General features: G+C 39.7%; 2 protein-coding genes across 4 annotated transcripts in view; both read left to right on the forward strand.

The window, feature by feature from the left end:
- Window positions 1-19624, forward strand: part of LOC139150144 (small ribosomal subunit protein uS12m-like) — a 629842-nt gene that overhangs the window by 401200 nt on the left and 209018 nt on the right. The gene's annotated exons all lie outside the window — the stretch shown is intronic.
- The window catches only part of LOC139150133 (YLP motif-containing protein 1-like), a 37518-nt gene that overhangs the window by 3771 nt on the left and 14123 nt on the right, over window positions 1-19624 (forward strand). For all 3 annotated transcript variants that reach the window (XR_011556197.1, XR_011556198.1, XM_070722310.1), the window contains exons 3-9: window positions 3759-8258; window positions 12534-12652; window positions 14174-14304; window positions 16236-16412; window positions 16842-17313; window positions 18221-18494; window positions 19187-19306. Coding sequence is in view for 1 of the 3 variants with exons in the window: in XM_070722310.1 (XP_070578411.1) it covers window positions 3759-8258; window positions 12534-12652; window positions 14174-14304; window positions 16236-16412; window positions 16842-17313; window positions 18221-18494; window positions 19187-19306 (5793 nt within the window). In the remaining 2 variants the exon portion in view is untranslated. The remainder of the gene's footprint in view (window positions 1-3758; window positions 8259-12533; window positions 12653-14173; window positions 14305-16235; window positions 16413-16841; window positions 17314-18220; window positions 18495-19186; window positions 19307-19624) is intronic.

Below are 19624 nucleotides of genomic sequence, written 5' to 3' on the forward strand. Positions count from 1 at the left end.
AACTCAGTAACCACAAGTGCTACACCCTTCATATATGGTATGATGAGACACCTTAGCCACATATTGTACCTCATTAATTATGCACATATCTAATTTTGAGCGAGCCAATAGAGCTAGTGGTCTGATATTTGGTATATAGGGATAACTTAGCAATACAATTTTTTTGACAAAATGTCACGTGACCTCGGTGACCTTTGACCTTAAATATACGTATTTGTCCATAACTCAGTAAGGGACGGACCATTAGATCTTGGGAGGGGGGTGGTCAAAAACAGAAAAAAAAAAATTTTCAGAGCAGAAAGTTAGGAAAAAAAAAATCTTCAAACTAGTTTGCAAAATAAAAAAAAAATAAATAAGAAGAAAAAGGCGTAAAAAAAAAATCTGCAAAAGTCTTTAAAATTTTGAATTTTTTTTAGATTTTACCGACAGTAAGCAACTTTCTGTATTTTTAATACATCCTCCCGGCACATTTTTAATTTTAATTTATACATTTAGAGTGACTGTATCCCTTATACTGGAAGTTGTGATTATCTTGTCTTTTCAGGACTTTTGTATTCTGATCACTTGAAAATTATGAAATTATAGAGCCTGTTTTCTACTTGTTCCTGCGTACAAACCAAGCAGGTACACTAGGTAAAACATTGAAACTATGGTATGGTTGTCAAGACAGAAAGTTGTATTTGCCTTTTAGATCAAGGTAAACAGATGAAGGCCACATCAGTTTCATTTTTTCACAGCATTTTATTACAATGATGAATGCAAGAATGGGTGAACAAGTAGAAACACGTCAATAATGATAAAACAACATATCAAGTCATTATGTATTATTTTGCTTTTAAAAAGGCATTTTTTATTCTTTTTTCTCAAAAAACAGCCTCAAATAACAACAGCAACACATCTTTTAACATTCAACAATACACTACGTAGAATGCCATCTATCCAACAAATCCCAACACAAAAACACATAAAAGGGTTGAACTTTGAAAGTTTCTCGATAGCAAATACTGAATAAATCTGCATGAATAATCGTTTTTGTGTAGCAAATTTCAAAGAAATTGGACAAGCCCTTTCAGAGAATACAGATTTTTTGACCATGAATGGCATAAATTGCCCAAAAAGACAAATATTGAAATTTCAACACATCTATACACATCCAATCCAATTGGACATGCTGCTACAGAGAAATAGATGTTTTGATCAAAAAAGGGCAACAATTGCTCTAAAAACACAAATATGCAAATTTCACTATATTATTTAGCTTATTTTAGCTTCTCAGCTTGTCAAAATCAATTGTAAATCATGAGATATGCATGATGTTTGGTGGGGTGAATGTAGGCATTTCACCACGCAGTAGAAAGGGAAGCCAGGAAACCAAAATAGTCAATTTCAAAACTATACGAAGCTACTGAGGAGCAAGAAGACCATGTTTCAGAGGAAGATGTGTAATCTGAAAAAAATGCTCCCAAAGTGCCACCAAATAACACCATTTTTATCTCTATTTTTCAAAAGCTCCAACAGCAGGAGGGGGACACCCCCCTCCTGACCTCCCCCGCAAAAATACTCCCCAAGTGCCACCAAATAACACCATTTTAATCTCTATTTTTCAAAAGCTCCAACGGCAGGAGGGGGACACCCCCTCCTGACCACCCCCCGCAAAAATACTCCCCAAGTGCCACCAAATAACACCATTTTAATTAATTTTAATCTCTATTTTTCAAAAGCTCCAACGGCAGGAGGGGGACACCCCCTCCTGACCACCCCCGCAAAAATACTCCCCAAGTGCCACAAAATAACACCATTTCAATCTCTATTTTTCAAAAGCTCCAACAGCAGGAGGGGGACACCCCTCTCATGACCTCTTCCCAGTGACTGCTTGCGTGGCCGCTTGTGGTGCTTGGCACCACATGTTTGCCCTCTTTATCTTCAGACAGCGACGAACGAAAAAAAAATTATAAATCTGAAAATTTACTCTGAAAAAAGAAAATTTGCACAGCTAATCTCAATTGGAAAAAAAAAATTTCAGAAATTTACAATAGTAAAAAAAAAATTTTCACTATTTCATTGTGACCACCCCCCCCTCCCAAGGTCTAATGGTCCATCCCTAACCACAAGTGCTACACCATTCATGTGTAGTATGATGGGACACCTTATGACGCCACATATTGTACCTCATTAATTATGTGCATATCTAATTTTGAGCGAGCCAATAGAGCTAGAGGTCTGATTTTTGGTATATAGGGATAACTTAGCAATACAATTTTTTTGACAAAATGTCACGTGACCTCAATGACCTTTGACCTGAAATATACATATTTGTCCATAACTTGGTAACCCTTCATATTTGGTATGATGGAAGACCTTATGACGCCACATACTGTACCTCATTAATTATGTGCATATCTAATTCTGAGCAAGCCAATAGAGCTGGATGTCTGATTTTTGTACATAGGGATAACTATAGGATAGAAATTATTTGACAAAATGTCATGTGACCTCTATGACCTTTTACCTAAAATATATGTTATGTCAATAAATAAGTAACCACAAGTGCTATGTCCACATTTCCCTGCCCTATCAAGACTAATACTCCTATTGCAAGTGGGGACTATGTCATTGTCAATGACTTGTTTGCAATCGACAGATTAGTATTCATTTCTGTGAAGTGTTGTATTGTTTTAGGGTTCATCTCTAGAGATAGTGAGTGATCTTCAATGGAGAATATTCATGTACCTCAGATCATGCTATAGACACTTTCTGAGAAATCAGAAAACTTTTACGCAGAGCTTTCGCTAGGTTTCGAAACAGAGGGCCAAGCAGTAGGAACTGAAAGGTCAAAACTATTGCAAATTATTCAATAAATATTAAATACATAATTGATTGAAAAGAAATTGCCAGTCCTAAAATACATATATACTTAGGGGGAGGGGTACGGGTGGTTAAGGAACCCTAATTGTGTTACTTTATATACAAATGTTGGGGCATATGAGACCTGACGCCTTTGAGGGGAAATATACAATAAACTTGAGGATATTGATGACTCTTTACAAGCATATGCTTCATATACCAAGCAGACAGTTGTATCTCTTTGGCAAGCCAATTGAAAATTGATGGTCCAATTCATCCACCACGAAAAACTTTAGTATTTGGTTACAACTGACAGCCTCATTTACAGTGTAATAGATGATTGTAAGACAATTCCATGATTTTTTGTGAAAAGAAAAGTAGTAGAGTCAACTTGGTCACTCCAAGCTGTCATTCATTTTATCTCACCAGCTTTGACTCTGTTTTGCACAAACCTGTACAGTATAGACTGACATAATATAGGCAGAGGGTTCCATGAAATTGACTTCAACAAAATATTATGTGCTATGTGAATGTTTTGCATCACTTTTTGGCATTACCTATGGAAATGAGATTTTATAGAAGTATATCATTCTAAATTATGCTAATGAAACCATGGCATCTTGCATTGTTGTTTTGCATCACCTATGCATGAGTATCAGATTCCTTAAGCCACACAGAGGAAGTGACTCTCTTTGACAGCTACACTGATAGCGACTACCCGATGTCTATATTTAGATTATACCTTTAGTTACATAATTGGAGTGGCCCTCATATATTCAGTTTTAATCCCCAAGTATGTTCTTTTGGTGCTCTATATGGACAACAACATGTAAAATTTTATTTTTAGCCTTGATTAGACATTTATCCTCTGTTTTCAATCTTACTAAATATTTCTATTTTGTTCATTCATGCAGAAGGAACTTGAGCAACAATATGAACAAGTCCAACAACAAATTCAACAATGGCAGAAGCAGTTTGATGATTGGAGAGAGCAGCACAGAGAGCATCCAAACAAGGAACAGTTTTCCCAGTATGAACAACAATGGCAACAGTGGCAGCAGCAAATGCAACAACTTCAGCAACAGCAGACGTACTATATTGAAATGAAGAGAAAGGAACAAGAACAACAGCAAAATGTGAACTCTGCAGTTGGAAATCAGGATAATAAACAGCCACTTCTGAGCCAGGATAACTTCGGTAGCAGTCATGGTCTACTGGGCAATGCACCACCTGGAATTCAGCCTCAAGCGCAATCTCAACCAGCAGCGTCTCACCCAACACCAGCTCAGAGCCCCCATAATGTTCCACCCCCTCCACCTCATGGAATGCCACCTCAGGGGCAACATAGGATGCCACCACCTCATGGAATGCAACATGAAGGGCAACATACAGTGCCACCTCCTCCCCCGCATGGAATGCCACCCCAAGGCCAACATAGGATGCCACCACCGCCTCATGGAATGCAACCTGAAGGCAGTCGTTCAGTGCCACCCCCTGCCCCTCAGGGTATGCCAGGTCTCGGTCAACAGAGGATGCCACCACCACCTCATGGAGTGCAACCTGAAGGTAGTCATTCAGTGCCACCCCCTGCCCCTCAGGGAATGCCAGGTCTCGGGCAACAGAGGATGCCACCACCACCTCATGGAGTGCAACCTGAAGGCAGTCGTTCAGTGCCACCCCCTGCCCCTCAGGGAATGCCAGGTCTCAGCCAACACAGGATGCCACCACCACCGCCAAGTGAAATGCCACCACAAGGCCCACGCGGTGTGCGACCTAAGGCCCCATATGAAATGTCACCACAAGGTCCTCATGGAGGACGTCAACCACCATCCCTTATGCCACCCCAAGGGCCCCATGGAGTACGTCTTGCACCACCATCTGAAAATCAACTTCGGGGCTCAAATGATATGAGGCACTCTGGACCTCATGGGGGACAGAACCAGGCATCAAATGAAATGTCATTTTCAGAACCAGTCGAAAAGTCACCGCAAAGCCACCAGGAAATGCAGTCTCCATCTCAGCATGAAACACAACCTCAGGCACCAAATAAAATGCCTGGGCAGGGTAGTAGATATCCCCACCAAGATGGTCAACAACAGTATGGAAATAGATTCCAAAGGCCACCCAACCGGAACTTTAATGATGACCAAGGAGTAAGGTCAGAGTTCTCTCCCAATCAAAATCAACAGAGAGGGTTTAATAACTTTGGTGCACCGAGGGTATTCGGTGCAAGGGGTGGAGATTCTAGGTTTCCTGGACCTAGAGGTAATTTCCAGAATTCAGCTGTGTCAGGAGGACACAGATTTGGTGGACCAAGACAGATTTCACCAAGTGGACAACCTCGGGGCCCAGGAGATGGCTTTAGATTCAGAGGCCCAATACCTGATCCACCACAGTATGGTGAAGGATCCGGTAATGTCGGATATCAAGGTGATCAGACATTCGAAAGACCGAACATAGATGACCAGTTTCAGGGTGGACAAAGAAATGACAATTTTTCACCACACGATTTACCAGGATATAAAGGACCGCCTAGAAATTTGTTGAAACAAAACCAAGAGGAAGACATGCTTGAAGGTCAGGAGGATGATGGTAATTTCAGAGAGAGAAATGATGAAAAGTATCCCCCTGATGAAGAAGCACAAAGTTTTGAAGAAGATTATCAGGATGATTTTAAAGATGTACCACAAGATGGTAATTTTAGGGGCCCAAACTTTGGAGGTGCTAGATTTCCTGCCCAGCATGGCAACCAGCACCCAGGTGGACCAAGATTCAGAGGGCCACTACCTAATATGCCTTTACAAGGAGAGCAGAGACCAAGATTCAGAGGTCCGAGACCTGATGTTCCTTTTCCTGGGAATCAGGAGTTTAGTGGACCACGTCTTGGAAATCAAAATGCCAGAGGGCCACAATTTAGGGGTCCAAGGCCTGATCAATCCTTTCAAGGGGAACAGGGACATGATGGTCCTTTCCAAGGAAATCAAGGGCTGGGAGGCCAAGGAATGAGAGGTCCAAGACATGAATCCCCTTTTCAAGGAAATCAGAGGCACAATGTTCCACCATTTGGAAACCAAGGGCCCGGAGGATCAAGATTTCGAGGTCCAAGACCTGATATATCTATTCAAGGAGAACAGCAAGGAGGTGCACCACATGGTGATCAAAGTAGTCACAGTGGCCAGAGAATGCCAATCAGTAATCAGGGAAATATGGGACAGAGATTCATAAGGCCCTCTGGACCACTTACAGGAGAGCAAAACCAAAGCAGTCTAGGGTTTGGACCAAGAGGGCCCAGTGGATCACAGTTTCCAAGGTTTGGGCAAGCAAACACCAAGAAACCAATGCCACTTATGGCAATGAAGCTTGAGCCACCCAAGTCTTTGAAACCACCCGGAGATAATACACAAATGGGTGACACAAAAGAAGTTAATATTACACCTCAGACAAACCGAGATGACTCTATCGTTCAATCATCACCTGTGAAGACTTCATCAGAAGGGGAACAAAAGCAGAGAACTTTTCCAGGTGACAATGAGGCAGCAGAAGCGAAAGAGTCCCAAGGTTCTGTTAGGAGTGAGTCTGAAGGTTCTCAACAACATGAAGAAGATATCTCTGTAAAAGAAAAGATGCAGTCACCATCGTCCGAGAAAAAGGGGACACAGGACACAGTAACAAGGAATCAAGATCCAGAACCTGAAGATAAAACAGGATCAAAACCACAGTCCTCTTCAACCATGCCACTGCCTCCAGCCAAGCTAATGCAACAGTGTCCTCAATTTGACATTTCGAAGAGTAATGATCAACAAATGAATCAAGGTATACCAGTGAACAGGGGACCAGGCCCAAGACAACAAATGCAACAGAAGCAAGGATCTGGCCAACAGATGCTGCAGGGCAAGGGTAGTGGATTATCTGATAGGGAACCTGGTCTGCTTGAAAAAGCTGCACATGAACTTGACGTATTGGTAGCCCAAAAAGCAAAGCTAGAGAAGTTGGAAGCCCTGCAGAAAATGGCCACTGGTGGTTTACCACATGGAGGTTTGCCATCAAGAGGCGAACAAGAGGGACCGGGGGACATGTCTCATGAGAGGATTGGATCTGCTGGGATGTCAAATCAAACAATGATACCTGGTGGTCCAAGTGACAGAATTGGCCCTGGTGATATGGCCAACAAGAGAATGGGTCCTGGACAAATGCAACTTGAAAGAATGGGTCCTGGTGGTATACCACAAGACCGATTTGGACCAGTCAGGACACCTAATCAAAGAATGGACACTGCTGGTATGCCTGAAGACAGAATAGGTCCAGGTAGCATGCTCCATGATAGAGCAGGTTCCAGGGGTATGCCTGACAACAAATTTGGACGTGGTGGTATGCCTGATGACAGGTTTGGTCCAAGTGGTATGCCTGATGACAGAATGGGTCCCACTGGTATGCGTGATGACCAAATGGGTCCTGGTGGTATGCAAGGTGACAGATTTGGTCCTGGTGGTATGCCAGATGACAGATTTGGTCGTAGTGGTATGCCTGATGACAGAATGGGTCCCACTGGTATGCGTGATGGCAAAATGGGTCCTGGTGGTATGCAAGGTGACAGATTTGGTCCTGGTGGTATGCCAGAGGACAGATTTGGTCGTAGTGGTATGCATGATGACAGATTTGGTCCTAGTGGTATGCCTGATGACAGATTTGGTCCTGATGGTATGCCTGATGACAGAAGGGGTCCTGGTAGTGTGCCTGGTGACAGATTTGGTCCTGGTGGTATGCCTGATGACAGATTTGGTCCTGGTGGTATGCCTGATGACAGAAGGGGTCCTGGTAGCATGCCTGGTGACAGATTTGGTCCTGGTGGTATGCCTGATGACAGATTTGGTCCTGGTGGTATGCCTGATGACAGAAGGGGTCCTGGTAGTATGCCTGGTGACAGATTTGGTCCTGGTGGTATGCATGGTGACAGATTTGGTCCTGGTGGTATGCCTGATGATAGAATGGGTTCCAGTGGTATACCAGATGACAGATTTGGTACTGGTGGTGTGCCTGATGATAGATTTGGTCGTGGTGATATTCCTGGTGATAGAATGGGGCCCGTAGGTATGCGTGATGACAGATTTGGTCGTGGTGGTATGTTTGATGATAGATTTGGCCGTGTAGGTATGCTGCGTGAAGCAATTGGCCCCAGTGATGCTTCCTATGACACTTTCCCACGACATGGCTTTCCGCAAGACCACTATAGAGAGAGGATGGTACCTGAAGAATTTGGTGACCGTGGTTTTCTACCAGGTGATATGGATTATGACGGGAAGAGAGATAACTTCAGAGGGCCAACAGGAGATGAAAGAATGAGATACTTTGATGACAATCAAAGAGAACTTGAGGAACGTTCAAGGCGACAACGGGTGCAAGTTTTTGATTATCAGGTAACTGCCAAATTTAAGGAGAAGTTCTGAAAAGCCATTTGCAGTGGGTAGCTTTTGAAGAATACTCTATTCAAAAAATTTCTGGCAAAAACATACAAAATATATGAGTCATTTCTTTGGAAACACACTTTTTCCTAATACCTTGGTGTATTTTACAATTTTCACATCATTGAAGCACCATCTAGCAGCTCTATGATGCATGCTATTTTTTGATAACGCATGAGTGTTTATGTTGTTTCACTAAGTTAGGGGGGGGTCTTGCCATTGAGTCTTGCAACAGCTTGGCATGTTACATGTATGTCTGACATCCAGGCTAATGGGACTCCCTGGTTGTGAGAAAACCAGCAAACTCAGTGAAACACAAATCTTATACGTCATCATTCAGGCATACATGTATACCTAGCATACTTTGCAAAAGTGGTAGTCAAGATGGCAGTGCTCAAATAGGTTTTTAACCACATTGTTCCATATTATCTTATATGGACTAATGTTTTTTGAATAATTTTATCGACACAGATACTATTAATGAAAAAAGCACACAAAAGTGTTCTCTGCTTTAACCCTTTTCCTGCCAAGTCTATATTGCACCACCAGGTCAAGATGGTTGAAATTAATGAAACGCAACGTATTCCATATGATGTATTTTAACATAATTCTGTACATTTGAAGGCTGTTGAAAACATAATACTGTAAAGTAGATTTTTTTGGACAAAAGATACTATAACATACCAAGCTAAGTGGGTGAAAATACATCATGTTTTGGCTCAATACCACTTTTTACTGACTTGGCTGATGGGGAAGTGATACAGTTATTACTGTCTGGCAGGAAAAGGGTTAATACAATCAATATAAGTACAATTCGATGAAGGAAACCTTTAAAGTTTTTCAATGTACTAGCAAATTAAGTTTATGGCCTAGATCAGATGTCAAAGTAAAGACAGTCCAAAGTTTCTTGCTCTTCTCCATTGAGTGAATGTTTAATATATTAAAAGCTTTCACAAATCGTTCACACTTTATTCATACAAGTTCAGTTTTTAATTTGGAGGCAAGTTCTAGAATGTGGTCTTTCAGCTTTAGCAAATCTTTTTACAGACTGAAAGCAAATTTTGACATTGTACAGTCCTTAGGATAACATAAAGCTGTGATGTTACATCGTAGGCAGCAATCAATGAACATAATATGCCACCATCAATACACTGAGGATATCATTCTCTCAAGATCTCATTGTAGAGGGGAGACCGGGACGCTGTGCAGTTGTGTTTACTTTGGGGCTATGTTTAACATTTAAATAGGGGATTTGTGCAATTCTACCTGGAAAAAACGTCCTAATTTATAATGTTCACTCAAATTATGTCTAATTAATTTATAATGTGTACATTTGGAGAGAAAAATTTAAAGCTGATTTCAACATATTGTTATTAGTCCCCACGGACACAGTCCGGGGGGGACTTATAGGTTTGGTCATGTCCGTCCGTCCGTCCGTGCGTGTGTGCGTCCGTCTGTGCGTCCGTCCATCCGTCCGTTCACGCAGATATCTCAGATACGCCTGGAGCGATTTCATTCAAACTTGGTACATAGATTACTTCGTATGTCATACATATGCACGTCGATTTGTTTTTTGATACGATCCAATATGGCCGCCAGGTGGCCATTTTATTACGATTTTTTCATGTACAGAGCCAGAATTCAGGCACGTCTCAACTGATTTTATTCAAATTTGGTACAAGGACATTGACCTATGTAATACATATGCACGTTGATCTGTTTTGTGATACAATCCAATATGGCCGCCAGGCGGCCATTTTGTTACGATTTTTTCATGTACAGAGCCATAACTCAGGCAAGTCTCAACCGATTTTATACAAATTTGGTACAAGGACATTGACCTATGTAATACATATGCACGTTGATCTGTTTTGTGATACAATCCAATATGGCCGCCAGGCGGCCATTTTGTTATGATTTTTTCATGTACAGAGCCATAACTCAGGCACGTCTCAACCGATTTTATACAAATTTGGTACAAGGACATTGACCTATGTAATACATATGCACGTCGATTTGTTTTGTGATACGATCCAATATGGCTGCCAGGCGGCCATTTTATTACGATTTTTTCATGTACAGAGCCAGAATTCAGGCACGTCTCAACTGATTTTATTCAAATTTGGTACAAGGAATTATGTAATATATATGCACCTTGATTTGTTTTGTGAAACGATCCAATATGGTCGCTGTGTGGCCATTTTGTTACGTTTTTTTCATGTACAGAACCATAACTCAGACATGTATCAAGCAAATTTATTCAAAGTTGGTACAAGGAGATTGACTTATGTCATACATATGCACGTTAATTTGTTTTGTGATACGATCCAATATGGCTGCTGTGTGGCCATTTTGTTATGATTTTTTCATGTACAGAGCCATAACTCAGGCATATCTCAACCGATTTTATTCAAAGTTGGTACAAGGACATTGACCAACGTCATACATATGTAAGTCAATTTGTTTCAAGATATGATCCAATATGGATGCATGGCAGCCATTTTGTTACAATTTTTTCATGTCCTTAGCCAAAACTAGGGCACGTCTCAACCGATTTTATTCACCGATTTTATTCAAACTTAGTAAAAGGACATCAGACCAAATTCATGAAGAGGACTCTATCCTCTCTGAGGACTTGTAATCAAAGTACCCATTAACAAGTGGGGACTGTGTCATCTACGATGACTTGTTTGATTCAAAAACTCAGCGTGACAGAGGCTGTATCAAATGTGATCATAGAAAGGATGGAGATTTAGGTAATACATCAAATATGTAACAGATAAAAAAGGTGATCATTTTGTTTGTTTTCTCTGCTCTCAGTGATGCAGAGCTTGTCAGAAAGGTTGTCGTCTGTTGTCTGTTGTTGTCTATCAACTTTTTGCATACAACGCTTCTTGAAAACTGGAAGCCTGATTGCATGTATTCTGTACACAGGTCCCTAGGTATGACTCAGATTTGTTCAAATTGTGGTGAAGTACACAGCTGTGCATTATCATGGCCATTTTTGCCATTTTTAATACAAAATCATCTTCTTCCAAATCACTCATTAGACAGCTTTGATGTTTGATACACACATCCATAGAAATAACCTAAGAGAGATTTCTACACATTATGATGAAATCAGCAATTTTGCATTTCTTCTGCTTTTTTTGTGGATTTTTCAAAAACTCTTTTCTAAAAACGTTTGTCCAGTAGCAATCAAATTTGGTTCATAGGGATAACCTCATTCAGTTTTGTTCAAATGGTGATAACATTTACCTATGCTAATATTTAGAGCAAATTTCTCAGTTTTGGTCAAACGTTGCATTCTGCATACCAATGGCCTGACAGCTTTGGAATTGGCTGTGCAGCTTTTAAATTAAGGGGTGTCCTTTTTAAGTAATGAATACACTAGCACAAGGGAATACCACAATCATAAGTCTTCAGTCTGTTAAAGAACAGCATACACATCTGGAGATAGCTAACTCTTCATGTGCAACAGAATGTCACAGCATTAGACAAATCTTTGTCATTATGGCAATCACCTCTACTCCATTCATGTCAGTTTCCTTTGAATTGGATTTAGGAGTGCTATGCAGTGATTCAGTTATTGTTGCTTTCATCAAAAACTTAGCAAGGAGCTGTATCAGCTTCAAGTTCACTCGCCTACATGTATGTGTGTTGAATTCTTATCAGTGCAATTGCGGCACCTATTGATATCAAGGTCAAAGCTATATAAAGTTCAGATGCACAAGTGGAAAATAATCGCGTATTTAATAGTCACACATCAGGAAATAAGCACATGAAAGTTTAACATTTTTGGTCTTAGTTAGTATAGTCGGTGTATGAACAGTATTGCATGTTGCCAGTGTTAAAATTTATCAACCCATAGTTTGCCAGGCATGTCACTTTTCTATCCTCCAAGTCAGTAAAATGTGGCGTTGAGTCAAAACCTATGGGTATTTTCACTTGCTTTGCATGGTATGTTGTAGCTGATTTAGTCAGTAAATTCATACGTACAGTACCTGTGTTTGCAGGGGCCTTCAAATGTTAGAGTCTTTGTTAAAAATGCAACATCATGTTAAATGTTATGCGTCAATGGTTTAAACCAACTTACCCTGATATATGAACTTTGCAGAATCAGATTAATTTTTTATTCCTTGTAGGACAATTGTTCTGACCCCATTAAAAGTTTTCTGTTTAAAAGTGTATGAAATGAAATTGCTGTTTCTCCACACTTTGATCGTGTAGGCTGGCAGACCTATAAGGCTTTCCCAAGATGGATTTCCTAACGAGACAATGCCTCCAGAGTTTGATGAGTATGGAGATATCTCTCACTCGTACAGACAGACTGACCAGGGTCCTGAATGGTGAGTTGAAATCAAAAGTTGCCAATCGCAGGGCAACCTCACAAATGCACACCTAATTCACAAAGTTTAGATTGTTTTTTCAAAGTAAAGTGTACCTATGGCTTCCTTTAGCATGGAAGCTAGTGCTACACTCGTAGTTTTCATTCACTATTTCCATATAATGTTCTTCATGGCTTTTGTGCCCTTTTGAACTATTTTCACTTGCCTAAGATGTGCCCCAAAACATCATCGTCTACTGTGAAAATATGCTGGCTGTAGAATGTATAGCAGCTTGTGTTGATAAATATTTTCCATGCATGATGTTTTGATTTACTTTGAAATCTCTGAAAGAGTACATCTCAAGGTTAACAATGAATGAGAGGTAGCCAACTAATACCATGTTCACACAGGGTCTATTGAAACACTTCTGAAACGTTTTAGGTCAAATACTGGCATAAAAATTATGTGTTGATGGTCCTCAGTGGTCCTGGAATGTTTCAGATATGAGTTGGTCTTGCCGGCCTACCTGAACCAGTGTACAGATTAATTCTATCCACAACACACTTTCTGAATGGACTAAGCCGCTTCAGGAATGTTCTAAATGCCTTCACGCGGCAGGTATTTGTAACGCATAACATTCAACTTGCTTTCATTATGGCGGCTGCACAGACTACTGCATCAGTGGGCAGCAATTAGTCTAATGAAAAGGTCAAATTGCTGATTTTAGTCTGCTCAAACAAAAGTATGCAACAAATACTGAACCAAATGTGTAGGGACAGCTGTGTTTACAGCTGAAATTTAGGCTATGCAAAAGGGCCTGAAGATGACAGCTGAGCAGTGTCGCTGAAACTCCGATGTAAGGTAGTTGTAGACAGCAAGAAACTGAGTGGTACATTGTGAATCTTGATGCCTTTCTTCGAGGAACAGTCTCAAGACCAAAACCAGCTGCAGTGACATAGTTCATTCCCACTATCTTTGAATGCTACAGGTGTGGACTTCAACAAATTTTGAACTTGAGAAGGCGCATTGTTAAAGCCAGCCAAAAAACACAAAAACAAAGACTTAACTTTGTCTGTGTGGACATATGCATACTCAAATTATTAATCGTCAGTGTTTGCAAATCACAAACAGTGTCTCTAAAATGTTTACAGTTTTACGTAGTGTGAACACGGTAGAAATCTTCACAGATGCATACCATACACTTTATATATAAACATAATCTTTAACGCTCCCTCTCTCTCTAACTGTCAGTTTTGCTATCACTTTGAAAATTTCAGTTAACTTGCTTTGAAGACTACAGTGCCTGACAATGGTTTCTCTTCAGATTAACAGATGCATGGCACACCATGACCAGCCAATAGGTGGTAACTACCATAGACATCCTTCAAATATAGACCATTCTGTATATACAAAAATAGGCTTGCACAAACCAAAATTATTCAATTAGTGCTCATGTTCTACAAACTCAAGCAAAGGTAACTAGCTTTATGTGTTCTATGCATGTGTATCAAAATTCATCGTGCTCCATATTATGTATTTTAGGGACATTAGCATGGAAAGAAGACTGGCATGGGATGCAAGAGAAAGCCTGAACCGAACCACTGCGAGAAACCAAGATCCCTTTTTTGAAAAAGAATACAATGAGTATGCCAAAAGGTGTGAAGAGAAAAGAGGTAAGAATCTGTAACAGTTGGTTCAAACCATGACGGATTCCTGTGAAATTTGGTACATAAAGGTTCATAAGGATGATCTAAGTAAGTCAGATTTATTCCAATATCAATGAAATATGCAACGTATTTTGCAGACAATTGTTGTTGTTTTTGTGAAATAAATTATTAACTCTGCCTCCGATTGCTTTTAAATTTGGTATACTGGCTCATAGGGATTATTAGGTCAGATTTTTTTCAAATGTGACAAAATATGCAATGTTGTATTCTTGGAGCAATTTTTACCATTTTTGGTAAAAAATCTCATTCTTAGGACCTGCTTTGAAATTTGTGTACAGTTTTCCAGGAATGAACTAGTTTAGATTTGTTCAAACTGTGACAAAATATGCCATATTGGATGCAGGGGCAATTTTTGCGTTTTTGATAAACAGAGCTTCTCATCAAAACATCATTGGCAAAATTATCCTCTGTATCAGTCAGCTTGTAATAATTATCATTCATCACCAATTGAACTTTTTAAGGTTGCCATGTATAGTATACATGTATCTTCTTCAGAGGGAAGGTTTGGCAGACAAGTACATCAACAGAATTAAGCCTTACAGCAAAAAGATGTTAAAGTAACACTTCATGGCCTGATGGTTGATTTTATTGCCAATTTTATTACTAGGGATTGCGTGAAAGGCAAAGTAATAATTCTGACTGAATGTGTCCTCAGATTTTAATGTAGTAAACTTTTCACCCTTAGAGCAGACTAGTTAAAGTCAAAAGTTAATGTGCTATGCATTTGATTTGCTGACTGTGTTCCTGGTCCAAGATTAAGAATCTGCTAGATAATATAACTAGGTTCACAGTGATATCACCCAGTGGTATCAAATTCTGAGAGAATGACATGGCTCAGAGCTCATCATCAGAACACCAAACTTTTACTGGATGAGATAGCAAAGAAAAAAGTACCGAATACTGTACGTATTAATATTTACAGACACTGGTGTTCACACACATATAATAGCCCAGTGTAAATATAATACCCCCTGAAGGTACATGTAGTGTATGCAGAGCATTGAGTTTGCATGAGCAGTATATTTGAGGTCGGAAAGCCATGCACCACCACAGAATAGAGATAGACCTTCCACCTGTGCCATTAATCTGAATACTGACAAGGTTTCCACATCATGTCAAAGGTCGTAACTATGGCTTCTACCCGCCATGATGTGAAACTCAATGAATTGGCTAACTGTTCTCAGCCATGGTCACCATGTCAGAATTGCTCATTTCAGCTGAACTTTTACATATAATCTTGAATGTCAAAATTACATTTAATTTTAATGTCCATGAAATTTACTGTTCAAGTTTCATTTTCATAGAGACATGGTGAGAAAGTGTGGTTACTTTGTACAGTTCAAAGTGTTTACCCCAATTCCTTGTGAACAGGTCAATAGTCACTACTGATGTCATGATCAGTTTGGTTATAGACAGTTGAGCTGAAGATGTCCATGGTTCAGAAGAACCATGGACATTTTTTACAAACCCTTTTATTCGAGTGAACCTGTGATTTTTGTCAGCACATGACTTCCAGCTTGACTCAGCATTATGAATGTTGGTCATTTTACTTGACATTGTTAAAGCAGTCATGATAGTTTGATTCAGTGAATTAGTAGGATTCAAAGACTTGCCACCAGGTGGCAGGAAAGAATTGATACCAAATGACAGGTCATCTCATGTTTTTGTTCAACTTTCTATAGAGGGTAATGAATGGTTGGGGGGAAGCAGCAAGGGGGAAGAGCACATCTGAAAGATTGGTCATGCAATGTTCTTTAGTTGGATGACTGTGCACAAATCTGAATATCCACACTACATGCTGTGCATGTATAGTGTACCATAGAGAAATATGGAATATCTGTGATAATTGTGTGTTTGTATTGGTTTTCGTTTCTCAGCTGAGATGCTGGCAAGCCTTCAGCAGCCCCAAGAGAGTGCTTTCAAGACATCAAAGACAGTGGAGGAGATAGATTATGGTCATGGCCATCACGCACCTCTTGGCAGAGAAGTAGAGGTCAGCATCTTCCTCAAGGAGCGTGACACAAAGGTGAAAGAGGAGGCAGATAAGCGTCCAGGTAAGTGATTGACGAGTTAATAGTGCCAATACTGATATCAATCCGGGTCAACCCCATTTTCATCAATTGCAGGTGGCAGTAATTTTTAAAGTACAATAGTGATGATCCTTCATTGTTCGAGCTACATCAATGAAAAGTGATCATTGCATGATTAGAAATTATCACCCCCCCAATGCACCTCAGCAGGGCAGAGCCCCGTACTCATGAATGGATGTAGTTAGAGAGACACTGATTTTGAGTTCTACTGGGTGTGCAACTGGAAGCTTCTTAGTGAACATGATGTCATGAAAGTATACTGAGGATTGATTTAAACAGGATTATCCACTGGAAGATATTAAGTATCATGAGTTGAAACAGAACAATATTACAGATGTTAAACATCCTTTAAGTCTACATGGTGATATATTGGCACTGTCTTTATTTTAAAAGATCGTTATCGTGAAGATTATGACAACTCTGAGGCCGCCCGTCGAGATCGTGAGCGGGAGTTTGCCAGAAGAGACCGGTATGGTGACTGGAGCCGAGATGATGGGCGCGACAGAAAGAGAGACTTTGAAGAGAGAAGCCGGGAGCGAGATCTCAGCCGGGACAGAGATTGGGACAGAAGCAGAGATCGGGATCGGGACAGGGAGTGGGACTACAGAGACAGAGAGCGCGATGAGAGGGATCGAAGTAGAGACCGAGGCAGAGATTGGGATAGGGCCAGGGACAGAGAGAGGGACAGAGACTATGTGTGGGACAGGGAGAGAGACTTGAGAAACAGAAGCAGGGATAGAGACAAGGAACATTCTAGAGACCGTGGAGAAACATCCGATGATGACAGGGATGCAAGGAATCAATATAAAAGCCAAGATTACAACAGAGCTAGCAAAGACAAAGACAGATATGGTAGAGATGACAGGTAAACAAAACTTGTATTGTCAGTTGCTGAGTGTGTGTGATATTTGCATATAGAGTGATATTTCAAATCCAGAATATGAACAATAATTAGACCAGAAAAGTTATTAATGTGAGAGGAAAGTGATATATGTGTATTATGGCCCAGAGCTGCTGCTGATTAAAATATGTAAAAATTATCAATCTTTTATATTATGTTTAAAATTAATTTAAAAGTGAATTTTTACAAAAGTAATTCATGTGAAATTAAAAAATGTCTAAAAGAAAAACAAAAGCAATTGCATACAAGATAAAATAATTTGGAAAAGAAAAAATAAAAAAGAATCAAAAACAATATTTTTTTATTTTAAGAAAAGCATGAACATTTATTTAAAGCAGTTTTTTCGTTATAAGAAATAAAGTAAAAAAAAATAAAATGAACTTTAAGTAAATGAAAATGAAAATTAAATTTAAAGTAAAATGAAAAAAACAGCAAATTAAAAGAAAAATGAAAATGAAATGTATTTAAATATGGCAGACAGCTACCACCGCATACCAGCATGCTGTTAGGTTACTATAGAGTTACACAAAGTTAAATGACAGGCCTAGTCGGCAGTGTCACAAGAAAAGTAATTTTAAAAAATCAGAATTTTGTGAATTATTTTATTTTTATTTTATTATTTTATTAAACTTTATTTAACGAGGGTAGCCTGGCAAGCTTCAGTAAAGATGCTTATCTTCCACAGGGCCGATGGCAGACAGCTGCCACAGAATACCAGCATGTTTTTCAGTTCAGTAACATATTTTAATGGGCAGAAGCTGTAGGCCACCATAGATGAGCAATATGATGGATTGTTATTATTCCCGCTGTACCGTACAAGTAGAATTTTACAGCATGTAGGTCTGATCAGCCACCTATCAACTCTCCTCAGAAAAGAGTATGAATACCCGGCAGATTTCAGTGACAACTCCAGCAAAAGTAGGTCAAGTTACTCTCTGCTTGGACCTATAGACAGAAAGCCTTACAGAGCATCACCACCAGCAAGCAGTGCACCTAAAAAGATAGATACCACACAGCCTGCTGAAACCATACTGGTGGAGAATATTCTTAATAAACCTGGCAGGCAGAGTAGACCCAAGCAAATTGTGACCATCCTAAGGGGACCACCAGGCAGTGGCAAGACATATGTCTCCAAGCTCATTAAGGTAAGCAGGTTATTATTGTTTCTATGATTAATGATAACAATAAAGCATTTTCGTGGAAGGGTGACAAATCTTATATTATTACCAGGGTCCCCAATTTATGTTTCCAGCGATTCCCTTTGAAGAGCAAAGCATGCTTTCTAGCCAACAGCAAAAGTATTATGGTACCAGATTCCACAACCAGCTACCTGTTTCCTACCATAACATTCTTGCTCAGTTAGTCAAAAACAGGGTTTCACCGTACTGTTGTTGTCATGCATAAATAAGTAGCCTACATTTTACAGTCAATCAGTCTTTGTCTGTGTACTATATTAAACACCATATACACGGAGTATTTGTATCATATCTACACCATTTTAAGAAAACATATTCATATAAGTTGATAAATAGATAGATGTAATTCTTGTAGGTACCAGTATTGCAATGTGCTTTGCAAAATACAGCAATACTCACAAAATGTGTTCTCAATAATCCCATAGACAAATCCTTAATGATGCATATTGTTATCAGTTTCATCATGAGATTTTGTGTTACTGAGATGATGATAAACTTCACGGTCTGTGCTGAACCCTAATAGCAGGGATAGTGATTGTACCTTAGTACTCTGAACAGTAACATGTCAGTTATGGTCAGAGGTCTCTTATAGTTCTTGATTCTATCATCTAGTATGCATTGTATGAACTGTCTTCCAACAGGACAGAGAAGCAAAGCTGAGTGGAAGTAATCCCAGAATGCTGTGTTTAGATGATTACTTCATGACTGAAGTTGACAAGGTTGTCAAAGATCCAGAGACTGGCAAAAATGTGAAGACAAAGGTTGGTAGCCTCTGTCCAGTGTATGTGTACGTGTTTTTGTCACACCTGTCTGAGAAAAGCACAGAACAAAGACAAGAACTTGTTAGGGGATCTCTTGGTATGGATCTTTCCACCTTTGAAAATACAGTATATTTGTTTTGAACATAAGCAGGTAGATGTTACTATGAGTTTCCCTTTGCATACCAAGACAATCATATTTGGCTGATTGCAATTTAGATTTGTTACTTATTTTAATAAACAGGAACCTCCCCTATAAAAAGCCGTATTATCGTAAATCTATGCAAATGTCAAGAAGTAGTACTACTGATTGGATGTGTC

Source organism: Ptychodera flava, chromosome 14 (assembly GCF_041260155.1).
Source record: "Ptychodera flava strain L36383 chromosome 14, AS_Pfla_20210202, whole genome shotgun sequence".
NCBI lineage: Eukaryota > Metazoa > Hemichordata > Enteropneusta > Ptychoderidae > Ptychodera > Ptychodera flava.